The sequence below is a fragment of the Tricharina praecox genome, assembly GCF_024521635.1.
Source record: "Tricharina praecox strain CBS 144465 chromosome Unknown BZA05scaffold_5, whole genome shotgun sequence".
Taxonomy (NCBI): domain Eukaryota; kingdom Fungi; phylum Ascomycota; class Pezizomycetes; order Pezizales; family Pyronemataceae; genus Tricharina; species Tricharina praecox.
In genome coordinates, this window is record NW_026250407.1 from 1,406,872 (window position 1) to 1,430,961 (window position 24,090).

At 54.3% G+C, this 24,090-nt stretch overlaps 8 protein-coding genes across 8 annotated transcripts; all 8 read right to left on the minus strand.

Annotated features, from left to right (window-relative positions):
* Positions 1–201: 201 nt before the first annotated feature.
* Positions 202–1,851, minus strand: BZA05DRAFT_225407 (uncharacterized protein). The gene is made up of 3 exons (XM_051479760.1): positions 1,061–1,851; positions 591–1,004; positions 202–537 (listed from the first exon to the last, which is right to left on the minus strand). The coding sequence occupies exons 1-3, from the start codon at positions 1,676–1,678 to the stop codon at positions 346–348; spliced, it is 1,224 nt and encodes a 407-aa protein (XP_051342275.1). The 5' UTR covers positions 1,679–1,851; the 3' UTR covers positions 202–345.
* A 2,134-nt stretch (positions 1,852–3,985) lies between these two features.
* BZA05DRAFT_369788 (major facilitator superfamily domain-containing protein) lies at positions 3,986–6,718 on the minus strand. Its single transcript, XM_051481633.1, has 11 exons — positions 6,149–6,718; positions 6,063–6,080; positions 5,868–5,987; positions 5,756–5,781; positions 5,651–5,667; positions 5,444–5,601; positions 5,204–5,395; positions 5,077–5,131; positions 4,747–4,995; positions 4,587–4,675; positions 3,986–4,509 (listed from the first exon to the last, which is right to left on the minus strand). The coding sequence occupies exons 1-11, from the start codon at positions 6,440–6,442 to the stop codon at positions 4,261–4,263; spliced, it is 1,467 nt and encodes a 488-aa protein (XP_051342276.1). The 5' UTR covers positions 6,443–6,718; the 3' UTR covers positions 3,986–4,260.
* A 946-nt stretch (positions 6,719–7,664) lies between these two features.
* Positions 7,665–8,309, minus strand: BZA05DRAFT_316406 (folate-sensitive fragile site protein Fra10Ac1-domain-containing protein; the record flags this gene model as incomplete). Its single annotated transcript, XM_051480386.1, has 1 exon — positions 7,665–8,309. A coding segment is annotated over one exon (645 nt), but the record flags the coding sequence as incomplete, so codon positions are not given.
* Positions 8,310–11,206: 2,897 nt separating this feature from the next.
* Positions 11,207–11,542, minus strand: BZA05DRAFT_416670 (uncharacterized protein; the record flags this gene model as incomplete). The annotated part of the gene is made up of 1 exon (XM_051485412.1): positions 11,207–11,542. One exon carries the CDS (start codon positions 11,540–11,542, stop codon positions 11,207–11,209), a length of 336 nt encoding a protein of 111 aa, XP_051342278.1.
* A 2,693-nt stretch (positions 11,543–14,235) lies between these two features.
* BZA05DRAFT_349661 (uncharacterized protein) lies at positions 14,236–16,562 on the minus strand (the record flags this gene model as incomplete). The annotated part of the gene is made up of 2 exons (XM_051481258.1): positions 14,236–16,100; positions 16,252–16,562. The coding sequence occupies 2 exons, from the start codon at positions 16,557–16,559 to the stop codon at positions 14,663–14,665; spliced, it is 1,746 nt and encodes a 581-aa protein (XP_051342279.1). The 3' UTR covers positions 14,236–14,662.
* On the minus strand, positions 14,252–14,765 carry BZA05DRAFT_390512 (uncharacterized protein). Its single transcript, XM_051482897.1, has one exon. The coding sequence runs from the start codon at positions 14,563–14,565 to the stop codon at positions 14,392–14,394; it is 174 nt and encodes a 57-aa protein (XP_051342280.1). The 5' UTR covers positions 14,566–14,765; the 3' UTR covers positions 14,252–14,391.
* A 1,643-nt stretch (positions 16,563–18,205) lies between the features above and the next one.
* BZA05DRAFT_390516 (uncharacterized protein) lies at positions 18,206–19,288 on the minus strand. Its single transcript, XM_051482898.1, has one exon. The coding sequence runs from the start codon at positions 19,056–19,058 to the stop codon at positions 18,642–18,644; it is 417 nt and encodes a 138-aa protein (XP_051342281.1). The 5' UTR covers positions 19,059–19,288; the 3' UTR covers positions 18,206–18,641.
* Positions 19,289–20,804: 1,516 nt separating this feature from the next.
* Positions 20,805–22,937, minus strand: BZA05DRAFT_333461 (histone deacetylation protein Rxt3-domain-containing protein; the record flags this gene model as incomplete). The annotated part of the gene is made up of 2 exons (XM_051480685.1): positions 20,805–21,828; positions 21,901–22,937. 2 exons carry the CDS (start codon positions 22,935–22,937, stop codon positions 20,805–20,807), a joined length of 2,061 nt encoding a protein of 686 aa, XP_051342282.1.
* Between the last annotated feature and the right edge of the window lie 1,153 nt (positions 22,938–24,090).

The following is a 24,090-nucleotide window of genomic DNA, read 5'->3' on the forward strand; positions in this document are numbered from 1 at the left end:
GGAGGCTGCGGATTGCGCTCGATGGACGTCTCTCCCGTGCTGCACGAAACCGTCTAAACGAGCCTGCTTTTCACAGGGTCCTGATATGGATTCAATCTTATGAAGAGAGGAGAGGTACGTTGTATTGCCCACTATGATAGCAAAACATGATACACCCAGACACCGGAAACATGCAACCCAAAGAAATCCAACACAAGAGAAGAGAAGAGAAGGAAAAGAACAAAAAAAACCAACACCGAAACCAAAACAGAGACAAAAACAGAAAAAAGGAGACCCAAATAATAACCCCATATGTATGCAACCTTGCTAACTAATGCTCTTTTTTTTCACTTCGTTCTTCTAACTCTATTTTCCAAACGACAGACGGGCGTGACTGCTCTGGCGGTTCAATGCCGAAGTCGATGCCGCGAGACGTGGAGTGCTGGCCTTCCGCTCCAGTCCAGATCTTCGCATTGCCTCGACGGCGGGGCTCGAGAGTCGCGCGATGCTGGATTTGCGGTCGAGGCCGGGACTGGCCTTGATGGCATCGAGTGCAGACTAAGCTGGAATCAGTTCCTGATCGACCACATGTGGGGAACAGCGGCACATACCTTTGCGGACAACCCGGTTCCAGTCCTCCGAGCGCTTGATGGTGGTGGCGGCATAGACGCCATGCCCATGACCGACGGCGCTCGCCTCATCTTCGATTGCGGCGTCGAGGGCACGGATGATGTGGACGATGCCGAAGATGTGGAGTATGTGGAGGATGCGGAGGGCGTGCAGGGCGTCGCAGCACGTGGCGGGGGTGCGGCCATGACCGGTCTTGCCTTTGCCTTCAAGGCGATGGGAGCGTCCTCCTTCTGCGGTGCGGTGGCCAAGGCCGGCTTCCGCATCGTCTTCATCACCTTGCGGGAAACATCGATGACGAAATCGCCGCCCTCGGCCATCAGCGCGATCATACTGGGACAGTCCAGGCGCTCGAAGTTGAAGGCGGCGAAAGAGCTGATCACACGACGTAGACTCTCCTGAACCTCACGTCAGCACGGAGTCACTCACTCGGGAGATGGACGTCAGAACATACCTCGCGGGTGGCATGCCCGCTCGTGTGCCTGTACACGAATCGTGCGAGGTCGACAAAGTTGTCGGCCGCGACGGAACACCGCTCAAGCCATCGGATCTGGTCGAGCAATGATGCCAACTGGTGGATACACACGACCACCAACTGGGAAGTAGCCGTGGCCTGGGCAAGCGCATACAGACGGGCATGGGCCATAAACGCCTCGCCGTAATCCATCGAATCCGAATCATTCATCTGGATCGTTGGAGTAGGGTTCGGCGTGTTATCGCCCTCACCAGAGAGGACACTAGACGGCGGGCTGGGGGTAGCGGGCGGGCTCGCGGGCATCGACGAACCCCGCGGCCGGCGGGTATCTGACCTCAACTGCCGCATCGAGGCGGGCTTGGGCTCGGGCACAGAGTACTCGCGGGTATACTGCCACTGCACATATCGGTCGACGGTGGCCTCGTCCCAGCGCGTCCAGTCGATGGTGTGGTCGTCCTTCTTCGCATCGATCAGGCGGCGGAGGGCATCGGAGTTTGCGCACAGCAGTCCGCTGTGGATCGGAAACTCCTTTCGGGAGGGGCCTGCGGAGATGGTGTACATGGCCGTGGACAGGAACTTGCTCGGATTGTATGGCATCTGGGAGGATGCTGGGGGTGGTGGCGAAGACGTTGGTTATGAAGGATCGATGGACGAGTGGGGCGGATGGGCGGATAACTAACTATCGATGGGCGGGCGGGCGAGCGAGCGAGGATAAGGACGAGACAGGGAATGAGACAGGGGAGGAGGAGGGGGTGTGTTATCCGAACTTTGCGCTTCGCATAGATAGTGCTGGTTCCAACTTCTTTCGTCTCCGGCGGCGGTGGGCGGTGGTGGCGAGGAAATCGGGCTTTATACACACAACACTCTATCGACTCTATCGACTCCCTTCTTACTCTATATACTCCACATACACACGCACGACGCACGCACGCACGACGCACACTCACACGACACGCAGAACAGGAAAGCAAGTAAGCAAGCACAGATTGAAATTGAAATTGAATGCGTGTTCCTGGCTGACTCGTACTGTTTGGCCTGGTAACCGTTGCTTGCTTCTGTGGGTGGGTACTTTATGTGCTTGTCTTATGTATGACGGTCGCGAAATTCCGCAGGCCGCAGGCTGTTGCTGCGGTGTGTGTGTTGTCCAATTCGGAGCTAAGCTAACTAAACCACCTACGGGCGCGCATGGAAAAAAAAGTTCAGTTCCTTCTTCCTGGTCGGTCGGTCGCATGCACGATAACGCACGAATCGCAGTCCGTGAATCGTCAAAATCAACGCGACATCTCTTTTTTCTTTCTCGGGCACACTCGCTCGCACATGTTTTATCGCTCACCATCCACACACCGGCATGGAATCTGGAAACTTTGCAACGACGACAAAGACTGCGGGTGATATCGTAAGAGAAGCATCGAGATCATCATGGGGAAGTGGAGGAGGAGGATGGAGGGAGGAGGGGTGGGGGGGATGGTTTGCTTTTGGCTTTGGGCTTGGAGGGGAAGGGAGGCCGGGGATGTACCGTACTAGCAACCCCACCGCCTGGCCGCCTCCGCTCCCCGCTAGAGTCCCCACTCTAGGTACCTAGGCTCTCCAGAGTCCAAGCTATGTACCTACCCCTCACCCACATGGCTCGGTCCTCTCTTCTCCACGAAGTCTGAACTTGTTCTTCTCGTGCGTCTAACCAGAAGGCTCCAATAGCCATAGTGCTTCAAGCGCAAACCTCTCATTCTCACTCACTCCCGCTGTCTGTCGGGTTGTCTGGTGGTCTGGCTGCCGGTCGGTTGTTTAATCCCGCTTGCTGATGGCTGATGAACGCCGTGCTGGGTCCACGTCAAACACGTCAAACACGGGCCATGTGTTCGCGTCGTGTGTGTATAGTACCTATGTGCTCTACATACACACATACCTAGATGGATGACGATGTTTCACCCGGTACAGCTGTATATAATGTCTGTATGTAGAGTGGGTAGAGCACATGAGGATAAAGTACTCTTTACTTTTTTACCGTGACAGAGCAGGTACTCTAGAGTGCTCGAGAGTGCTCGAGGGTGCTCCCCGGGAAAGCGAAAAGGAAAGAGGAAAAGGAAAGGAAAGAAGCAAAGAAGCAAAGAAAAACGAAAAAGAAAGAGAAAGGAAAAAGGAAAGAATAGGGACGAACTTTCTTGAGTGAGAGGGGGTTTGCACACCGCGGACGTCCACGTCGATCGGGATTTCCACTCTGGCTGAGGGCTCGTTTTTAGATAGAGTGGGGATATACACACAGTAGAAAAACTCCCCTACCGTACTCTATGTAACCGCCTGCGCCTGCGCCATGGATGGGAGCTGTGGGAGAGCTGTGGGAGAGCTGTGGGAGAGCTGTGGAAGGGAGTGCCGACACGCAGGTAATACCGGCCATCGAGATGGTCTGCCTGCTTGCTTCTACCCTACCTACTCTACCCACGGTGCAACAACGGACGGAGTAGGAATCCCTTTCGCTTGGCCCCCACTTACCAAGGTTACCTGCGACCGACTATATACCACTACGCTACCACTCACATCAGGAATCCCGGGTTGGATCTGAGATTCTGAAGATTCTGAAAAAACGGTTGATCCGGCGCTGCTGAGCCGGCCAATCATGACAGCGCGCGGCGAACCGGTATCCTCCATGCGGAATCCTTCCCCCACCGGTAATATCTCTGTATGTATGCTGCTCTACATACATACCGTACATATCTCAGCTCGAAGAAAGAGGCGAGCCAACGAGCCAGCGAGCCAGCGAGAGCTACCTATGCTACATAAAGCTATGTCTTCCTGTATGTAAGTAGAGCTAGAGATGCGTGCGTGGGCGATTGGGCAAATGCACTGGGCAGTGGAGAAATGCACGAACCACCCCACAATCCACAAAGATGCACTGTGCACATGCGGGGATCGGGTGCAGACTATTTCATTGACTGTCACTCGAGACGTCTGGATAACTGCCTATGGATGTAACAACTGCCGCTGCCAACGTCCGGCCGGCTGCCGGACGCACGCAGGCATGCGGCTTATCCCCTCCCCCTCTCCTCCCCTCCTACGGGCCCCCCACTGAACAACTGAAGAAAAAAAAGCAACCGAGCGGACATGACAAACAAACAAACGTCCGTCTCCCTCATCCCCCTCATCCCCCTCATCAGGAAGCGGTTCCCCATCCTACCTGCCTGGTATTACAAAACATATCTAAACGTCCTTGCGGTATCACCCACGTCCGCATCGTCGTCGTCGGGATCGACCCCAGCGGCGCCCATCTCCCGCAGCGCGTTTTCGCGGCGGATGCCGAGCATGTACGCGGTCGCCGCCACGATCGTGAGCACCACGAAGCCGATCGCCACCGAGTAGCCTGTCGTGTACTCCGGCGCATCTGCGGGCACGAATAGGAACGCTGCGATTACGCCGCCGAGGTTGCCGAGTGATATCTGTAGGATGGATTCGGTCGTTAGTGCGGGCGCGGGGGGGGAGCGGGGGGAGGAGGGGACTGGAGGGGGGAAGTTACTTGGAAGGCGCTGCCGATCGCCCGTCGGGTGTGGCCCGCGAGGTTGGTCTGGAAGTAGCATATCGCTATTGGCATTGCGGCGCCGGCGCCTGGGGGACACGCCGAGTCAGTCTATGTATGTACTAACTACACGGGCGGGGAGGGAGGGAACAGGTGACACCTTGAAACGCGATGAACAGTGCCGCATACTGCAGGTTCTGATTACCGTGGGTAGTCATCAACATGGCGAACCCGGCCAGCGTGAGCAAACAGCCGCCCAGAATGAAAGTGTAGCGGTGCTTCGTGTAGTCGCTAGCCCATGCTACCACCATCGCCAGCACGAACGATGACATTGCGATGGGAACCGTTCGCAGCTGCGACTCGATCGGGCTGTAGTTCCAGCCAACGAGGAGCGTGGGCGCGAAGTACGCTGTGTATCGTTGTCACTGGTCAGTTACCGATCCTCCCATTAGAGTACCGGTACATAGGGACACAGGAGGCGGAGCCAAACCGTAGCCGTAGGCCGACACGGCAAAGCCCAGGTACAACAGGGCGCCGAGGATGAACTTTTATGCTGTATGTCAGCCACTACATACTTCCTCACACCTTTTTCCCTCCTACGGTGGACGGCGGCACACCTTGTAGTCCTGATACAGCATCTTCAGATCCTTCAGTCGTATCGGGTTCTTGCGACTCGCCTTCCCGACATCCTCGTGCAGCCTGGCGCGGACCCACTCCTTCTCCTCGGGGCGGAGCCACGTGACGTCTTCGGGGAAATCGGGGATCGTGAAGTATCCCAGCGCGGCCACGGCGCAGGTCATTGCGCCTTCCTGTTTCTCGTCAGCCAGCCATACATACAATGTTATTGGGGAACCCACAAGGATAAAGATCCAGCGCCACGCGCGCTTCCCGCCATACCCGTCCATCTTCCCGATCGCACCGGCCAGCAGCCCGCCAAACGCCATCGCCAGCGTCGTGCTGATGAAGAAGAACGTGAAGCGCTTTTGCGATTCCGTGCGCTTGTACCACATGGATACTTGAGAGCCGTCAGCGCCGGATGAAAGGGGGGCGGGGGGAGCATGTACAGAGATAGAAACAGCCTCTGCGAGCAAGCGGATATGTAGATATCTACGGTCAGTGAAATCCGGAGGGACAAACACGGACGAATGGACGGACGGATAAACGCTTACGGGAATAGTCCAGTCTCGAAGAGTCCCTGATTCGATTCGGTATTCGCATCAGCCTCAGCCGCAGGCTATCACAAACTTGAAGGAGAAGACTCAAGAGGAGATATGTACATACCAAGAAGAAGCGGGTGGCCAGCAGTCCCGCATAGTTGGTCACGAAGCCTTGCAGCAACGTAGTAACGCCGAAACCGAGGACACAGAAGCTCAAGTAGCGGTGCGGCATGGATTTCTGGAGCTGTTGCGGCGGTCAGTGACTCTCCGACGACACTCCCGACTCCTGAGGCGGGGGAGCAGAGCGAGTGGCTTCCACCAAGATGTTTGACGGAATCTGCACGACTGGTCAGTTACCTAATCACATACTTGGTATCTAATGAGAAGGCTGTGGACTGTAGTTACCTCAAACAGAATGTACGGGATGAAAAAGATCATGAGCGCAGTGTTATACTGCGTGCCCTTCAACCGCAGCTCCTCCTTGATCCCGAACACCGCGGCATTGCCGATGTTGACCCGGTCCAGAAATGAGAACAGGTAGACGAACGACAAGATCGGGAGGATGTGCAGGTCGATTCGGAACAGGAGACGGCGGTTGGGGATGACGGTGGACGAGGATGTGGGCGTGCAGGAGGTGGCGAGGTCCCGGAGGGAAGCTGCGACTGGGGCTTCGATTTCTTTATCGGTAGTGGTAGACATCGTGATAAGTATAACGGACTGAAGACTCTTCCTGCCCCTTCGTTACGAGCTGCAAAGTGTTGGTTGTTGGTTTTCTTTCTCGCTCGGGGGAGATGAGTAGACTCGCAAAGATTCATTCACCGCAGCAGCTATGTATCTATCCCTCCGTCATCCGGACGAGGACTGTTGACTTATATGTACATATACCTACATCCATACATAGCTGCACCCATCCGAACGGACAGAGGCAGAGGCAGGGACAGAAGCAGGGACAGTACAGCCTCGAGCCATTCCCTCCGGAACCTAAATAGAAGGTCAACGGCGTATCGCGGAACTTAAACACTGTTCGGGGAGTTTCGCCGCTGACTGAATTTATGGGTCTCAGCCCAGACGTTCCCCAAGAACTACCTGAGTACCTATTGGCTGTCACGTTGGCATGCTCCGAGTGGCGGGGCTGGAGAGGAATGCGAGCATCCTACAAAGTATGTAAGAATAAAGAGCTACGGCATAATCGTTTCATATCAGCATTGAACTGTGCAACGTTTCAGCAGCTTCATGCGCCTGTGATGGTCCGGGAGACACCTGATAACTATACGGCACATTTATGGGTAGGTATCTCCGAGTTACTGACTCCCGGAGAATTTTGCAGTCTTACAACCTGCCTATGCCTCGTCTTTTTACTGCTTCTTCGAGATTTTTATACCTAGATACTTTATCTATAGTAGAGACGTTTAGGATCCACCGTTCTTCATCTTTAAAAAGCCGATGGCGGTCAGTCCATCGCTGTTGGATAATAGCTCTCGATGCGGTGGGACGGTGGGATCCGTGATCTCGCGTGATTTGCTGGGAACTCACAGTGCCAGCGTAAGCTGCGTAACCACACTCAAGGGACAAATGACGTAACCAGACAATGAGTGCCGCCAGTCTGTTCGAACTTCGGACCTGACCCACAAGAGTGTAACAACTCATCTCGGCGATATCTCTCTGTTTTTCTATCAGATCATCTAGAGTACCATACGCATTCGACTGCCATAAGTCCTCTGTATCGGCGACATGAATACTTCGAATGCAATTGTAATAAGCTCCTCGCTATCCAACACCTAACTCCTAATCCAATCGCCAAAGAACAATACAGTGATTATTTCTCATGTTTGGGGTGGTGTCTATGCCCTGACTTCGACCTCTTCCGACGAGACCGCCGCTCAGTATCACCGTGTTCCCGTGACGGCGACCGGGATCGTCCCCGTCTGCGATGTCGCTGGTGTTCCCGCACCTCATCCGCATCCCCAGGTGGTGACCGAGACCTACTCCTCCTGCGGTGGCGCTTACTATCCTTTGTTCTGCGGCTCCGACTGCGACTCCGACTGCGACTTCTGTCCTCCTTCTTCTCCGCACCCTTCTTCCTCTCCCTTTCCCTAGCCCTCCCCAGCTTATCCCGACACCCCCCACAGAGCCTCACCTTAACCAGCGCCTCCTTCTGCTCTGCATCCTCCTTATACGCAAACAGCACCTCCTGCTCGTCCCTAGCGTGCCTACCACACTCCAGCTCCGCACACGTATCCGTGCCCTTCCCCGCCTTAACCTCGTCCTCGGTGCGCCAGCGCATGGCGACCATTCCCTCGCGCCATCGCGACAGCGACATCAGCACGAATTCCTTGTAGAGCTTCTTGTCGTATGCCGCCACGAGAGCGCTCTCATAGGATGCGTCGGTGACGGGCGTGGAGAGGAAGCGGTGGTGCGAGAGAAGGATGTCGCGTTCCGTCCGCTGCGGCGGGGGAGGCAACGGCGGGTTGGAGTACAGTGTGGTTTGCGCGGTCGCGTGGGAGAGGTGCCGCGCGTACGCGGAGGTCGGCGCGAGGGATTGCCGGAAAGCGCTGGACTGCGGCGGTGGAGGTGGCGGTGGAGGTGGCATCGCGGCGCTCGTTGGAACTTGGGGTGCAGCTTCAGCCTGAGGGGAGCGTTCGGGGAAACAGTAATGGCTGCATACGGGAAGAGTCGGGGTTCGAACTAACTACGAGTGTACCCTAACTACCAGTGAGATCACGTGGTAGCACAGCAGGTGTACAGTACTCACCATGGCTCTCACTCAAAATCTCCCGGTATCGGACCATTTCCTGAATATCGTGCGGGTTGATGAAGCAGGCTTACCCGGGCGCATAGCAATTGGCTGAACGGATGTCTGATATTCAACATTTATCCACTTCACGACAATTGTGGAGTAAATATCATCGTAGTGATTGATCCGGCGTTACGTACATGCCGGTACCCTCAAGCTCCATCATCACGGCGACAATAGCAACAATTTGCCCTGTATGACATACAAAACATAACATAACGCACAGCACGCAACTTGACTACATTAGCCCTCGGCGGCATGTTAATTCTTCAGAAGTCGCCTTTTGGAGGATGCAGCTTTTGTCTGGAGGTGTACATACGGTACCAACGCATTGGAGCCATAGTATCAAGTAACGAACCTGCTGATCTTCACTTCTCGGCCGTGTAAGCCCGAGTAAGTGCAGCCGCAACTGTAAATCCCCAGATTTCCCCTCCATCCGCCAACACGCGAGCAACATTAACCCACCACGGCAAGCAGTACCTACCTAAGTAGCTTTCATCCCGTGCTTATCTTCAAGTAGGTATCGCCGGATCGAATACCTCCAGCATCAACATACACACAATTGACGATCTATGGATATAAGCGGTAGGGTCTAAGTTCTAAGATCCCGCCATTGGATTCGGAAAATGAGGGTTCTGTGCAGTCTCGGGGGGAAGAGAGGAACACAAGGGCAACGATGGAGTGTTTTTTTCCTTACATGGAGGTTCGCGGAGTAAACAAAGCAATACCCATGAGGTCCTGCCGATAGTACCTATGAGATTAAATGTCGACTACTTACGCTTATTCCACTGGCAAAGGCGAAGAATATGTATTTAGGTGGACAAAGACCTTCACGCTTGCGCCTGCAATCTGTGCGAAGACTATCGGATGTCTCAGTTCTCCCAATCGAGCCTCACCGGCAGTCTCATCACCACCTTCCCCGAGCATTCAAACAGAACCTGGCTATCATTCGCCGAAGAGAAGAGTCGGGAGTCCGGCAAATCACCTGGTTAAATTTGCACCCGAGTGCTGTTATATAACTAATCGTCTTTTCTAACCTGACCTAACCAGCTGCGTACATAAGCACACTGACTGGGCCGCAACATAACTCCATTTACATAGGCCTGGAACCGTCACACCTACCTACTACTAGTGAGTGGATATTTGTTGCCATGGTCTATGTAGTGGATTCGTGCGCGTCGGAGGTGTGACCTTACCTACGATTACTCTACTTTCCCGAGGCTGGCTTGAGAGTTGAGACAGCTGCTCTTTCTAGTTTTGTTTGTGGATTATTCATCTAGCATACCACAGTTGTTCCGCAGTGTCATGAATTTTTCCGCTCCGTGTTACTGTGTATGTAATATTGTGCAATAGGTATGCCCGCTCTTGCAGTATCTGGAAGAGTTGGCCCTGTATTTCGCACAACCATGACCGCCGGTCGCCGCCATAAGAACAGGTCTGGGTGAAAACTTCTATCATACTCTGTCATGGTATTGATGGTATCTAGAGTAGAAGCTTAACCATTACCCCTTGTATTTCATGGTACATTATGTACCTTGTATATGGAAGGTTTTCTCTATTTGGACGTCGGGAGTCAAGACAGGGTCCACTAGGCATCACTCTTACCAGGTACTAATCACTCGGACAAGCTTTTGCGCACTGGGAATTCGGCATGACGCGTAGGCACCACCACCACCGGACTGTAGGCATGTATGTAGATATATACCTACAGTCCTACTTTCAGTGCTGTAATCCAGTTCTGCCATATATTTTCTGGTGAAAGAGGGGACGGGCTTGAAGTAGGTACCGTAGTAGTTGACCAAGTAATTTTCATGCGCCGGTATGCACTTAGGTATGTACGAAAACATTGCTTCCGGCGAGAATATGTACAAACCCACTCATTGTCGCCGTCTTCCACCGGTCCACTGTCACTCACCGCTGTCGGTCACCACCCTGCTGTGCCAGCAGTTACTTCACGGCCATGCAATGCAAGCAGGACCTGAGTAGGGTGGAACTGGACACTGTGCGATACAGCCATGATCTACCTAGTAACTATGGTCGAATGCCATTATGATTAAAAAAACCCATGCAAAACCCACGGTGAAACATAACCACACAACGAGTAGTGAAATGGCTCTGTATTCTTCCTACATGTTGGTAGCAGCTCAAGCCGCATGCGCAGGATGAAAGGATGCGGTTAGACAAAATCATTACTAGTAATGTAAGCATCGTTGACAAGTAGTGCCCGGATGACCGCAGAGGCGCCTACGCGGAGACAGTAATCAGTAATCGGTAATAGTTGTCCCCCTGCCAGAAGAAGGTTGCCGTACATGGAAAATCACTAGGTAGACGACTCTAAGCCTGCCTGCCCCACCCTTCACCTTGAAATGTGTGGCAGAACAGATTATTGTGGAGAAGTGTGGCAATGTAGACGTATTCCGAAAAGAACGAAATACATCCGGCACGCTCAAGAAATTGGTCACGGACATCTTATGTTCTTTCCCCTAACAAATAGTTCATACATATCTAACTACGACCAATGAGTGTGTACATAAAACCCAAATCCAACCGCACTGCAACAGCTTTCTCCTCCCTCATGTTTCCTTCCTGCACCACTTAAACCATATACATATCCTTCATCATAGAATAGCCCATCCTATAGTATAGTAGACCACCAGCCGCCCTACTCCCTAGACGTTGTAGTAGCACCTGATGCTCTGGATTCTCTGGTTGGCGGCCGTGCATCCCCAGGTCTGACCACCATTGACTCCGGCACTCTGGAACTGCTGGGAGCACGCCGAGTCGGAGAAGTAGGAGCAAGTGGTGGCGCGCGAGCCGCTGCGGGTGAGGCCAGCCGCAATGGCACCGCCAAAGTTCGAGATGCACCCGGTGTCCCCGCTGAAGCCGGTGCGCTGGCTCTTCGCGTCGCACTTGCAGTTGGCGCAGTCGTACAGGTACATATCGCCCGCGACGGCGACCGCGACAAGGCTCAAGGCAGTGATGAGGATGTTGGTGATGGCGACCATGGTTGCGAGTGTGGTGTTGGGGGGATTGGGTGGGTGGTTGTGAGTTGGTGGTGGTGGTAATGGTGGTGGTGATGAATTGTGATGTGTGGAGGATCGATATTGAAGTGCGAAGTCTGGGAAGGGTCAGGGACGAGTACTTGAAGAAGTTTGAGAGGAACTTGCTGTTTGATGGTTGTCTGTGAGGAAGCTGGCTGATGATGATGGAGCTTTGAGGGAGAAGCCATTGACCTTTTATATCGGTTTCTTCGCCCACAGCCGCCCTGTCTGCCTGAATACCTAGGCGTACGGCACAGTTATCCCGGAAGAGCAGCGGAGTAAAGTTGTCCCTGAGCATCGGAGGAACACACTTGATATGGAAACCGGCAATTGGGAAGTTCGGCTGGTGAAGTGCGCACTTCGAATGTTGATGACCGGGAGTCCGAATGGGGGTTGGTGGGTACCGCAGTGGCGAAGTGGAGGTTTCTGTGACCGTCACCAGCTGGCATCTGGACTCCAGAGGTTGAAATTTAGCGTGCTAAATGGTATCAAAAACAATTGCTTCCCCTGGCCTGTTGTTGTAGGTACTCATAGAGGCTCCGCTACCGAAGTGCGCACTTCACCAGCAGAAACTCCCTATTAAACACATCGGCAAGCGTCTAGAATGCCATAATTTTCGGCCCGGTAGTCTAAAATGCCATACTTGTCTCGGGAAACAGTCTAGAATGCCATACCTAGTTTCTTTGGCAGTAGCATTTTGTGGGGTATGTACCTACATAATGTAGGTCACCGGATAGTCGGCACCACCTCTATGTAAAATCAATAGCAGCCGACCGAGACAATGAATCAATTACCTAGTGTTCACTATTTTAACATATGTAGGTACAACTGGAAGTTGACGGACGTCATCGCAAGTGGTTCGGTTGTGACCACAGTATTACCCGTTGTCTGGAACATCTCCCGGCCCGCCGACTACTTGCGGCCACCATCCATACGTAGGCCCTTGTATTTTCTCATCTTTTCTGACTCGCCTCTCCTCCTTATGTAGGCCGGCCGTCAGTAGGCCTAAATAGTGGAGGGTGGTTGGCACTGGGCATCCCGCCCCCGGAGTATCTGAAGATACTACTCTAGATGTCAACCAGATGCATATCCCTTGAGTAGGTAGGTAGGTCCACCTATATATGGTTGTCCTGAACAGGTCTTTCATACAGATGAAAAACCAAGAACCACTGAAGTCACGAGAAGAGCCGGTATACCTATACAGAGATTGCGACCAGCAGTCAGGTCGGTCGGAAACCAAAGAGTGCGAAACATTCTCATTCGGCTCGTATACATTTTCCTAAAAATGCCGGACTAGGGAGGTAAACGGCGTGCCTTCGGAATCCATTTGTCTATATGTATGATAATGAGGAAAATGCATACTCCCATCTCCCACCAGGGTGGAGAATACCCGCAGGCTGCAGTGACGCCACCTGATGAAAGATATTACTGGTATGCATACCTACTAGTCACTGATTACTCAACGGCATCGTGATCCCTCCATAACTAGAGTCATCCTGCCAAGGTGGTGGCCTGAGTACCTAAATGCTTACTTTTGATCTCGGATATTTGATTGCTGGAACTTGTTATTCGCTTAGCCTGGAGCCTGGTACCTATTATTGGATGACTGCCTAGCTAGACGACTCGCGTGCCGACTGTTGCCTGTTGCCTGTTAGTATGTAGGAGGACATTATATTGAATGAATACCTGGACTATGTCAAACACAGAGGCAGGTACATACATAGCAGGCTGCAGCACGGGCCGGCCCGCTCTATATAGAGTATATACCACGATTCATTTATATAGTGTTGGCCAACCGGTCACTGGGTCTGCGCCTTCGGTTACGACCATTATACTACTATGTATTGCGCGTTCCCAACTGGTATTCCAGACGCAAATTACAGCATTAACTATTGGGCTTTCCAGGCTAAGGCTACTATATCGTAGGCTGCAACCTACTAGTAGCGTAGCCCGTCCGCCCAAACGCCTTTGAAGTTTGGGGGCCGTGTCAGCGCATCCTGCCTTCGCTGGGCGGACTATCTACTGAGGAGCCGACTGCCGGTCTTTCGTGTTCTTGACTTTACATCACCACCGTTACCGAAAACATATCGGGAGATTTATCCCCTACATGTCTGTCCGTGCGGTTGTAAATCTGTTGCAGTGCATGAAGTTGGACAAACCCGAACCGGTGCAGATATCATAGGTAGGTTGGCAATGAGTGATATCAAAAGCATTCGGGTGGATTCCGGGGAGCAACTGTGTAAGTTACTGGAAACCTCCCTGCCATAAGGATGTAATGTAGCCCCCAATACCTACCAGTAAAGCTGCAGTCACAGTCAGATAAGTGAGACAGTGAGTTCGTTTTCTACAACACGTACATTGTACAGATGGTTTTATCACCTACCTACATACATGTCCGACTGGGTACTGGAGGTGCCTTTATCAACCACAAACACCAGACATCACAATCATATCATCATGTTGTACTAGTACAGCTCCTTGTGCAGCTTTTGCAGCTTGTACTTATCATTCATAGTTACCAACAGCGATGCTCTCGAAAGTTGAAACCACATAAATCTGCTAAGTAGACTGTATACCGAGTGACACGCCGTGAGTGTATCCACTCGCGTCAACTCTTCACATTCGCATGCCGCATGTGGAATAAATTGAAGGTCTCTCTCTCTCTCTCTCTCTCTCTCTCTCTCTCTCTCTCTCTCTCTCTTCACAATTCGCAGCTTGAATATGTATACTTTATACCAGCCCTTTGTGCCAGCCTTCGAGCCCGCCTCGAGTCCACCTCGAGCTATCCCTCCATACCTCCATTCCTCCACCACTCAAACAATCAAACAATCAAAAAGCAAGAAAAGAAAAGGAAAGCTAAACAAGCAGTTAAAGCAATAGCCAGAGGAAGAGGTATCAATGAGCAGACAAACTAAGCTTATAGGGCAAAAGCAACAGAAGAGGTATCGAGTAAGAGTAACTAAGAGTAAGAAAAAAATACACCGCATTACAACGCCAACGTCAACGCCACCGCAACCGCTCCACTCAGCAATCGCCACTCAAAACACTCCTCTCTCAAAACACCAGCGAAAAGCACTCCCAAACCTACGGATCAATAACGAACCCTGGCCTCCCCCTCCCCTCCCTCCCATCCCTCAAAGTCCCAAACTTCATCCCGCCCCTCCACGTCACTTCGCCACTTCCTCCCCCACCCGCTCCCCCAACCCCTCCGCCACTCCCCCCTCCCCCAGCAGCCGTCAACCTCAACTCCGCCACCGAAGTCTTGACAGTTCTCGGATCCTTATTCCCGAGAATAATCGGGACGGTGACCTCTAGGTCTTCAGCTTTGAGGCTGCTAGTGCTAGTGCCGGTGCTGTACCAGCGGCTGCTGGCCGCTTCGGCGCTCAGCATTGGCACTGTGATCTGCACGACGTGTTGGACGCGGAATAACAGCGCCGCTGGGTCGCGGGGGTCGCGGGAGTCCGGTGATGTGGAGGTGGGCGTGGGCGTGATGGACGGGAGCGGACATTTTTCTTTGCCTTTGCCTTTGCCCTTGTCCCTGGTGGTTGCGGGGGTGAGGAAGGGGCTGTTATCGGTGCTGTTATCGGCGGTGGTAGTAGTGGTAGAGTGTGGATCACCGAGCGGCAGTGTAGCGGTGGGGAGCAACGAGTCGGAGATGAAAGTGCGAAACGGCGGGAGGGTGACCGTCATGCTCTTAATCATCTCTAGTCCGCCGGCTAGCCCCGTGTCCCGCTCCGAAAGCTTCATCTCCTGCGCCTGCTGGATCGGGTGCACCTCGTTAGGATGCAGCAAAAACTTCTTGCCGGTCAGGACGCGGAGCTGTTCCTTGCCCACGACGATCATGTGTACCGGGTCCCGGCCGGCCTCTTCGTCGTCGTCATCGTCGGCGTCGATTTCCTGCGTGGGTGCGTCCCCCTCAATGGCGAGTGAGCGTGTTTCGATCACTCGTGCGCCCAGGCCTTTTGGTATGGGCACGCCGCTGCGGATTTGTAGAGTAAGCTTCATGACGATGTTATCGCCGGGGAGGAAGCGGCTGGCGGGCATTTCCACGGTGAGTTTGGCAATGGTATTTTCGGCCTCATCGGTGACACGAGTCGACCTCTCGATAGCGGACGACAGCGCCGCCGGGTGCGGACGGTCAATCAACGGAGTGCTACTACTCGACGGCGAGCCCGGCAGGTCCGCGGTCGTGAGCGTAAGTTTCGGTCCACGCATCTTAGGTGTGGTTTGTCCACTGGCCCCACTGGTACCGCTGACACCACTCCCGAGCCCCGGTGTCCCCGGAGGAAAAATTGTGTGCGCGCTCAACCGCGACTCCCGTTTCCCCGAGCCATTCTCAGAGTGTCTCTTGCGCATGCTCGGTTTTCTCGAGACCAGCGGTGTTTCGAGCGACGAGTCCACATAGGGAATGAACGAGATCCGCAGCGGCTTCGTTCGGTACTCCATTATCTCCGTGTTGTGGCTGAACGGCAGCGTCTCCCGCGAGTCGGGCCGGTCGTCGACTGCCAGCTTGGCCTGGAAACTGTACGAGATCAATGGGTGCTCCGACGTCGGTGGCAGGTTGACGGGCGGGAATTCAAACGCGAAGAGGAAGCTTCTCAGTCCCTCCTGAATCAGATCTGCCCCGCACCATCATCAGCGCCCCACACCCCCTACACCCCCTCCGCCCTCACTCACCTCCAGAAAACACATCCAAGCGCTCACTCAAAAAGCTCACAAACGATCCCTCGACCTCGGTCACGCCCGCGAACGCGACAGTAACGGTGATCCCCTTGAGCGGCTTCTTGACCCTGAAGCTAACAGCGCCATTAAAGACACTGACGGGCCCAAACACGGACTTCCCAGCGCGCCCACCCAGCTCCTCAACCCTAAAATCCTGAATCCTGACATCCTTCCCGAGCCCGCGCCGGATCCTGTTCCCGGAAACAACCTTGGCCGCTACCGCCTGCCACGTCGACGCTGGCTTCCGCCCCGCTACCATGTCCAGCTCCGGGATCGGGTACGCCCGCCGCCGGTGAAGAAGTGGCACGCTGGGCTTGCGCTGCAGCTGCTGTCCCTGTTCCTCCTGCTGTCCCTCCTCCTCGTCCTCTGGTAGCTCCTCACCCTCTGCCTCTACCACAGCCTCCTCAGCCTCCTGCGGTGATGACCCCGAGCTCCTGAGCGCGCAGCAAAACGCGCCGTCGAGGTTGTAGACAGGGATTGCGGGGAGGTCCTGTAGCGACTCGATCTTGAGCGGCGCTGTGTGCTCGTCGAAGTCGTCGTCGGCGGTGGTGAGGTAGATCGAGGGCGGCGGGGAGTACGGTGATGGTGCGCGCGCGCGGAAACAGTTGAATAGGCGCAGTGGAGACTTGAGTGTGTTAGCGGTTCGATTTTTCCAGTGTTTCCAGTGTTTGGTTGGCGGGTCGAGCATTCTGTGTGAGAAAGAGAGGAGGTGAGTGATAGAGAGGGGGAATGAAAAGTCTTCCTCACTGGTGAGCGCGAGAATGTAGTTGCTGTGGTTGTAGCTGTAGATAGCTGTAGCTGTAGCAGCTGTCGTTGTTTAGCTGTCGTTGTTTGGCAGTCTACCGTAGTCAGTTAGTTACCGTAGCAGCAGCCAGTGGTCGACAAACAAAACAAGCGTCACGCAACCCAACAACGCAACGCAACCGGCGCGAGGAACGGCCGGGGGTCCCATTAGACTATTTATCTTCCAAAACCTAGCCTCATCTCCCCCTCGTCCCCCGCCCCATCCGTCACCTTGATGGGCACTGGGCAGGGCAGGGCAGCAGGACGATCGCAGGAACAAGCATTCCTTCGCGCTGAGCCAAGGAGAGGAAACGCCCCAAAAACTAAATGATTGCCATCTTGATTGATTGATTGAGGCCATGCACCTACATCCTTGTCTGGAGTAATCCCTACCCTACATACAGCACTTGGCGGCGGGGCTGTAGAGTTGGTGAATCGTGATGGTGATGGGAGATGGGGGCGCAGTAGCAGCTATGTACGAGTGGATAGATATTCAAGGTATGTAGAGTACATGCACAAAGCAATGGGAATAGACGAGGGATAACTGGGAGGGCTCACTGGGCGAAACTACTCTACCTACCCTGGAGGAAAAAGCAATAGGTATCTGGACTCTGGTGATGATTTTCCGTGGTTAGTACTTATCTACCTCATATAATCTTTGGGATCGGCGCCACACTGACAGTTTGAGGGTTTGACGAGACGCAAAATCGTCAAAATCGTCAACATGGGTTCTCTCTCTCTTCAGGCAGAGATGTATAAAGCACTACCTAGAACAAAAAGGATTGGACGGGGCCGTTTTGCACCAAAAATGGGCATTTCCAAGTTTGCATGAAAATGGAAATGGGCATTTTGGGTGTAGAACTGGCCCTGAACAATCCTTTTTGTCGTGGTGGTTTACTTACTTACACAAAGGAATGGGAATGGACGAGAGAGGATCTGAGAGGAACTATCTAGAAGGAAAAAGCAACATCTGATGATTTTCCGCGGTCACTGTGGTTGGTTGGGTAACAAGTAACCAATCTTTAGAATAAATGGGTCGCGAGGTTCGAGTTTGACGAGATGCAACATCGTCAACATCGTCAACACGGGCTCTGGCTCTCTATCCAGGCAAAGATACGTGAGATCAACGCCATATTATTCCCCTCCACGTACGTACATATTATCTAAGCACACACACCCTATGCATAATAATAGCCATAAACATCTCGTCGATTTCAAAAAAAAAAACAGTCCATACAGTCCATACAGTCCATACAGTCCATACAGCCCGTAAACCATACCACCATAGAAATCAAACCCCCAGACTGAATGCACAATGCACAATGAACAATAACAAGAAGAAAAACACACCCCTCATCTCATTTATGTAGAGTAGTAGAGTACCGTAGTTCGAAATAGCATCCCACAGGAGCATCAGATCGAAGTCCCAGTAAAAGGTCAAGGAAAAGCAACAGGAAAGAGAAGAAAAAATAGCAAATAACACCCACAACCCAAGTAAGTACTCCAAACTCCCCCCCTCCCGCCCGTCGTCATGATCCAGTAGGTACCTAGTTCTTCCCTACCGAATCCCCAAATACTTCCTAACCCTTCCACTCATGCTCTTGACGCCGCCCTCGTCCTGACCGTGTGCCGCTCCCCTGGTGCCGCCTCCATTATTGCTATTACTACCGACCTTAACCCGTCCCGTCGTGATCCCGGGCTCAGCAGGCGTCGGTTTCGGCGGCCACAAATCATCACTCTTCCAGCCGGTGACCAGGGCATCAATCATCTTGGCAAGATTGATAGGCACGGGCAGCTCGCCACTGCGTACAACACAGCGCTGATAGATATCGGGATACGCGTTGGGGGTGACGAGTTTGGCAAGTGGATTATCGGCGAACAGGCTCTTGCCCACCGGTACCCAGCCCTCGGAATCCGCGCCCGTCCACTGATCGCGCCTGCGCAGCCAGATCCGCAGCCCGGGATTCTCGCGCATCAGCTCGCGCTCGTGCCGGCGCCGCGCCTTGTGCGGCGCCACGCTCTTGGGCGAGTCCCACTTGAATGCGCTAGAACTTGGCGGCGCCGCGGGGATCTCGTAGTCGCTGTCGTCGGTGCGCTGCAGCCACACGCCCTCGCGGCGGTGATCGCGGCGCCGCCGTTTCCGCCTGTTCCTGCGAGCGGCGGGGGGCGGCGGCGGCGGCGTCGCTGCCCGCCTGTAGGATAGCGCTCGCTGCGGCACCCCCGTGCGTGCCCCGAACGAGCCCCCCACACCACCTCCTCCGCGCTTCTTCTTCGTCGGCGTGTCGTCGAGGTCGTCGTCGTCGTCAGAACTGCTGTCGCTCTCCTCCGTCGAAGAGTTCCAGTCGTCGTCCCACGAGTCTTCGGCCTCCACCTCGTCGTCCTGGTTGCTGGGATCGACCTCGCCGGGCGCCGCGGGACGCCATGCCCCCAGTACGCCTGAGCGGCTGAAGGTGCTGGCCGAGGAGGCGGAGGACAACGTGCGGCTGGGGATAGAAGCGGGGGGCGGTGGACGTGGCGGCGTGTATGTCCAGTCGTTCCGGACCTGGGCGAGCTGCTCCTTCACCAGGCGGATTGCGTCGGCTTTTTGCTGCCGTGTGAGGGTTTCGGAGGTGGACATGGTGGAGGTTGTGGGGGTGCGTGTGCGGTGTCGTATGCGTGTGCGTGAGCGGGTGTCGTGTGTATGTGGGCGGGGGGAGAGGTGAGGAGAGGAGAGGACGGGAGGACGGGAGAGAGGACAAGACAAGGCGGAAGGAAGGAAGAGGGAGGTGTCAGGTAGAAGGGTCTGGGGAAGGGTTCATTCAGGGAGAGTAAGTAAAAGAGAGTGGAGTGAGCGGGGGAGTGGGAGTGCGAGCTTGAAAGGGTAGTTGGGCTGTCACTTGATCGTGGCTGGGTGGGATGAATGGCCAGGTCACCGGCCACCGCCACCTTATCCGTCCGATAGATACTCTACGCTAGTCCAGGTTGAGAAAAAACGTTCCGGAGCCGCAGGTCCGCGTCATGTCGCAAACTCACCCCGCAAGTTGCAACTCAAACACCATGGTCCAGCGACCAGCCATTTGGATTCCCGATCTCGCCCACGGCCTATGCAAATGAGCACCCACCGTTTTCTTCCCCGCAATTGAAATCAAATTAAATCACAGATCTTGGAACATCATCAACGTCAACAACAATTGATCTGAACAGATCCGATTCACCTACACGCTTCCTCCCTACCTATCCTATCCTTCCAAGTTCCCTCCTTCGTTCCCCATAACTATCACACTAATACAAAAAGCATGTATCCAATAATTGATCCTCCCTCATTGTACATATTGTACAAGACTTACATGTAAGGTAAAGTAAAGGTAAAGTAAAGGTATCATAAACGTCCTCCCGACAACCACAACAACGACAACAACGACACCACAAGACAAAAAATCTGAATGGGAATGAGAGAAGAGTACGAATACAATAGAACCAAATGTGATTTCCAAACCAGAAAACAGTTCTCGAGAGAGACAGCGTGGGGGGTGGGTGGAAAGAAAAAATACACAACCAACCAAATCAAAACTCCGTAAAAAAAAAAGAACGCTGGCTTTTCAATGAGAAGAGAAAGCAAAGCAAAGCACCAGAACCAGGGAGAGAGAGAGAGAACCCGAAACATTAGGAGGAGAAGGAAGCCAACCAACCACCTATACACACTATGCTGCATGAAAAATAAACCACAAAACGAACATCTAACTTAAGCTCCGACCTCAACCTCGCCATTTCCCTTGCCATCCTTCGACTCGGTATGACTCCAAGTTTCCACCTTGGCCCATTCTCCGACCTTCCCGATGCCTCTCTTAGAAGGAGGCAATTCGCCCCACCGACGGACCCACTCTCTCTCATCGAGGCGTCGCTTCTTGCTGCCACCACCACGGCTCTCGGCAGCGCCGGCTTCCGCCCATTGCATGTCCCAGATGGAATAGGACATGCCATCGTGGATTGTCTTCCAGCTTCTGCTCTTGAGTGCATAGCGTACCGAACCCGAGTACCGCTCCAAGGTAGGAAGGATCAACAGGTTGACCAGCAGGTCCTTTCCAGCGGGAATCTCGGCGACATCCCTCTCTTTCTCCTTCTCCTTCTCTTCAGCCTTCTTGGCGGCAGTTCCGTTGGCCTTCCACTTGCCAGAGGATGAGTTGGTCGGAGACGAAGGACCAGAAGCCGATAGGGCCCCCTTGATGACAACCTTCCTGCCGCTCTCCTTCACGAGAGCTGGGTCCACGTCCTCTGGAAGCCAGCCTGGAATTCTGCCGGTGTGGATCAATACCGCAACGATGTCCGAATCATCCGAGTAGATCTCGGTGCCCCACACGCATCTCCTCCTGCAAACGTCGCGACGGTGCGAATCGCTCAGGAATCTCTTGGGAATCCTGATTTGAAAGATCGAGTTCTCGCGGCCTTCGAAGCGGGGGAGTAGAGGATGTGTTACCGAGTAGCCTTCCTTCGGAGTATGCGTGGGAAGGTAGACCATGGAACCCAAGTAGTTCCGGGGCTTCGAAGTGAGGGAGGCCAGCACCTTTGAAGAATCGATGAGTAGGGTGGTAGTGACTTTGGACAGTGGGGTCTGCTGCTGCGCCGCAGTCATGGCCGGGTGGTGGTGATGAATGTGGTGGTGGTGCGCGTGCAGCGGGGACTTGGATCGCACGGAAACAGGAGCCTTCGGTGCGTCGAGGCTGTGAGATGGTTGCTCGTCATGGTGATGGTGATAGTGAGTCGGATGACTAAACGAGGTCAGCTCAGGGTCCAAAAGCTTCCGCACGAGTGCCGGATTCCGGGGAGTCGAGAGCACAAACTGGTGGGGGTGTTGATGGTGGTGGTGGTGGCGCTTCTTCTTTTCCGTCTTCGACGTCGAGCTCTCATCATCTTCCCTATCTCTCTTCATGCCCATGCCCATGCCACTCGCTCTATCCATCTCCTTTGGCAGATCGCCCCAGTCTCGTACGATCGTGGTGGCCTCCATGCCCAAGCCAGCACTGCGTCTGGGCGGGCTGTGGTATGTCAGAGCCGAGTCGGTAAGCCTCATGATTCCGTTCTTGTCCCTAACGATTCCATCCCGATCCTTGCCGATGTTCCGCTTCTTCTCGTCCTCCATGAGACTCGACAAGCTCCGCCCCAACCCGCGTGACAACGCATCCTCCGCTCGAAGAGGTTCATCTCTTCCACCTAGCGACGTCTCTCGCGAAGGCTTGAATCGCTGTGGTCGTGCATCTCTGTCGCGGGCGTCCTCACCAACAGCAGGCAAAGGCATGTTGGTGTTGGTGATCGAGAAAGGGCTGGGCGGCATCGACACGGTATACCCAGAGAACGGCTGGAAGTTTTCCCGGTGACCAGAGGATGAGGCCGCCATCTGTGAGTGGCCGAAGTTCTGTCCTTGTCCGGGTCCAGAGTTCGGGGGAAGGGACATGGCCGTTGGGGTTGAGATGGATCCCGCTGGCGGTCCTGTCGACTGAGGAACCCCGTTCTGACCGCCCTGGTATCTGGACGTGATCGTCATTCCGTACGGGGGATGGGAGCTGGATGTCGGAGGGTTCTGCATTTCCATCCGCTCCGAGCCGAATAGTGACCCGGAATACTGAGGCCCGAATCGCTCCCTCTCGTTGAAACGTTCCCGTACCCTTTCCCGCTCACGCTGTTGCTGTTCTCTCTCACGTACCTGTCGTTCCCTCTCCCTCTCTCTCTCCCTTTCCCTCTCTCGCTCCCTTTCTCGTTCTTGCTCTCGCTCCTGCTGCTCCCGTTCGCGTTGTTCCCTCTCGCGCAGCTCTTGTTCCGCTAATTGTCGCTCCCTAGCCTCCCTTTCACGTGCGATCCGATCCCGTTGCTCGCGTTCCATTTCCCTCTCCCTCCTCACTCTTTCCCTCTCCCTCTCCCTCTCCATCTCCTTCTCAAAGTGTCGTTCCCGCTCCAACTGCCTTTCCCTCTCACCGTACAACATATCCCGTTCGGAGTAACTGCCAGACCGGAAGTGTCTTTGTTGCTGCTGTTGCTGTTGCTGTTGCTGCTGCTGCTGCTGCTGCTGCTGGCCATCATCGCGCATTCCAGGTAGACTGTGAGGCTGTGATTGTGGCCGCGGGGGAGGAGGCGGCGGTGGCTGTGTATGCGCGCGCTGCTGCTCGTACATCGATCTGCCATACTGCGGGTCACGGTCAAGGGATTGCGTCGAGTGATGCTGCAACTGGTGATGCGCTCTGTATACTTGTTCGGGAGGAGTAATGCGGTTCGGTTTGGGGCCACCCAACGGCGGCATCGACGTACTACTACCACTAGGACTCGCCGAACTGCTTCCAACATCCCTCGCGCGGTCGATCGTCGCGAATTCCGGCGTAAACGGCGCCTTCAAGGGCGACAAGTCAGGCTGCGTATTCCTGGATGTGGTCGGCGGAGGAAGCGTTCCGCCGTCGAGCATGGCAGAAATTGACATCGAGGTAGTCCGAGGCGGTGGAAGTTCTCGCGCAGGCGCGGGACCAAGTCCTTGGCTGTAGCCAGAAGACTGAGGTCCGGGCGACGGGTGTTGGTGGTGCATCTGGGATAGTGGAGGGGGTGGGGGCGGAGGCGCGCGTAAGGGTTGAGAATGCGACAGCGATGACGCGCGATGGGGAGAGCTGGGAGGAGGCATGCGCATGTGCTGCTGCTGTTGCTGATGGTGGTGATGAAGCTGTTGCTGTTGATGCGCGAGAGCCTGCGATGACGATTGTTGCTGTTGCGCAGGGTGTTGTTGTTGTGGTTGTTGTGGTTGTGGTGGTGGTGGTAGTGGGGGGTGCTGTTGAGGCTGTGACATGATGGGATCTTGCGGACCTGCAGCGCGTGAGTTTTGGGTTAGTCTTTGGAGTTAATTCTTCAGCGATCGCTTGTGATTTTTGAGTGGGTTTAGCGTAGGACAGGGGGGGGTGTTGAAAGCAAGCAAGGTTGTGAGGGGAACAGAGAAGTAACTCCGGACTTCTAGATCCTAGGTAGCGGAGAAGGGAGTAAGTGGAGTAAGGCAACGG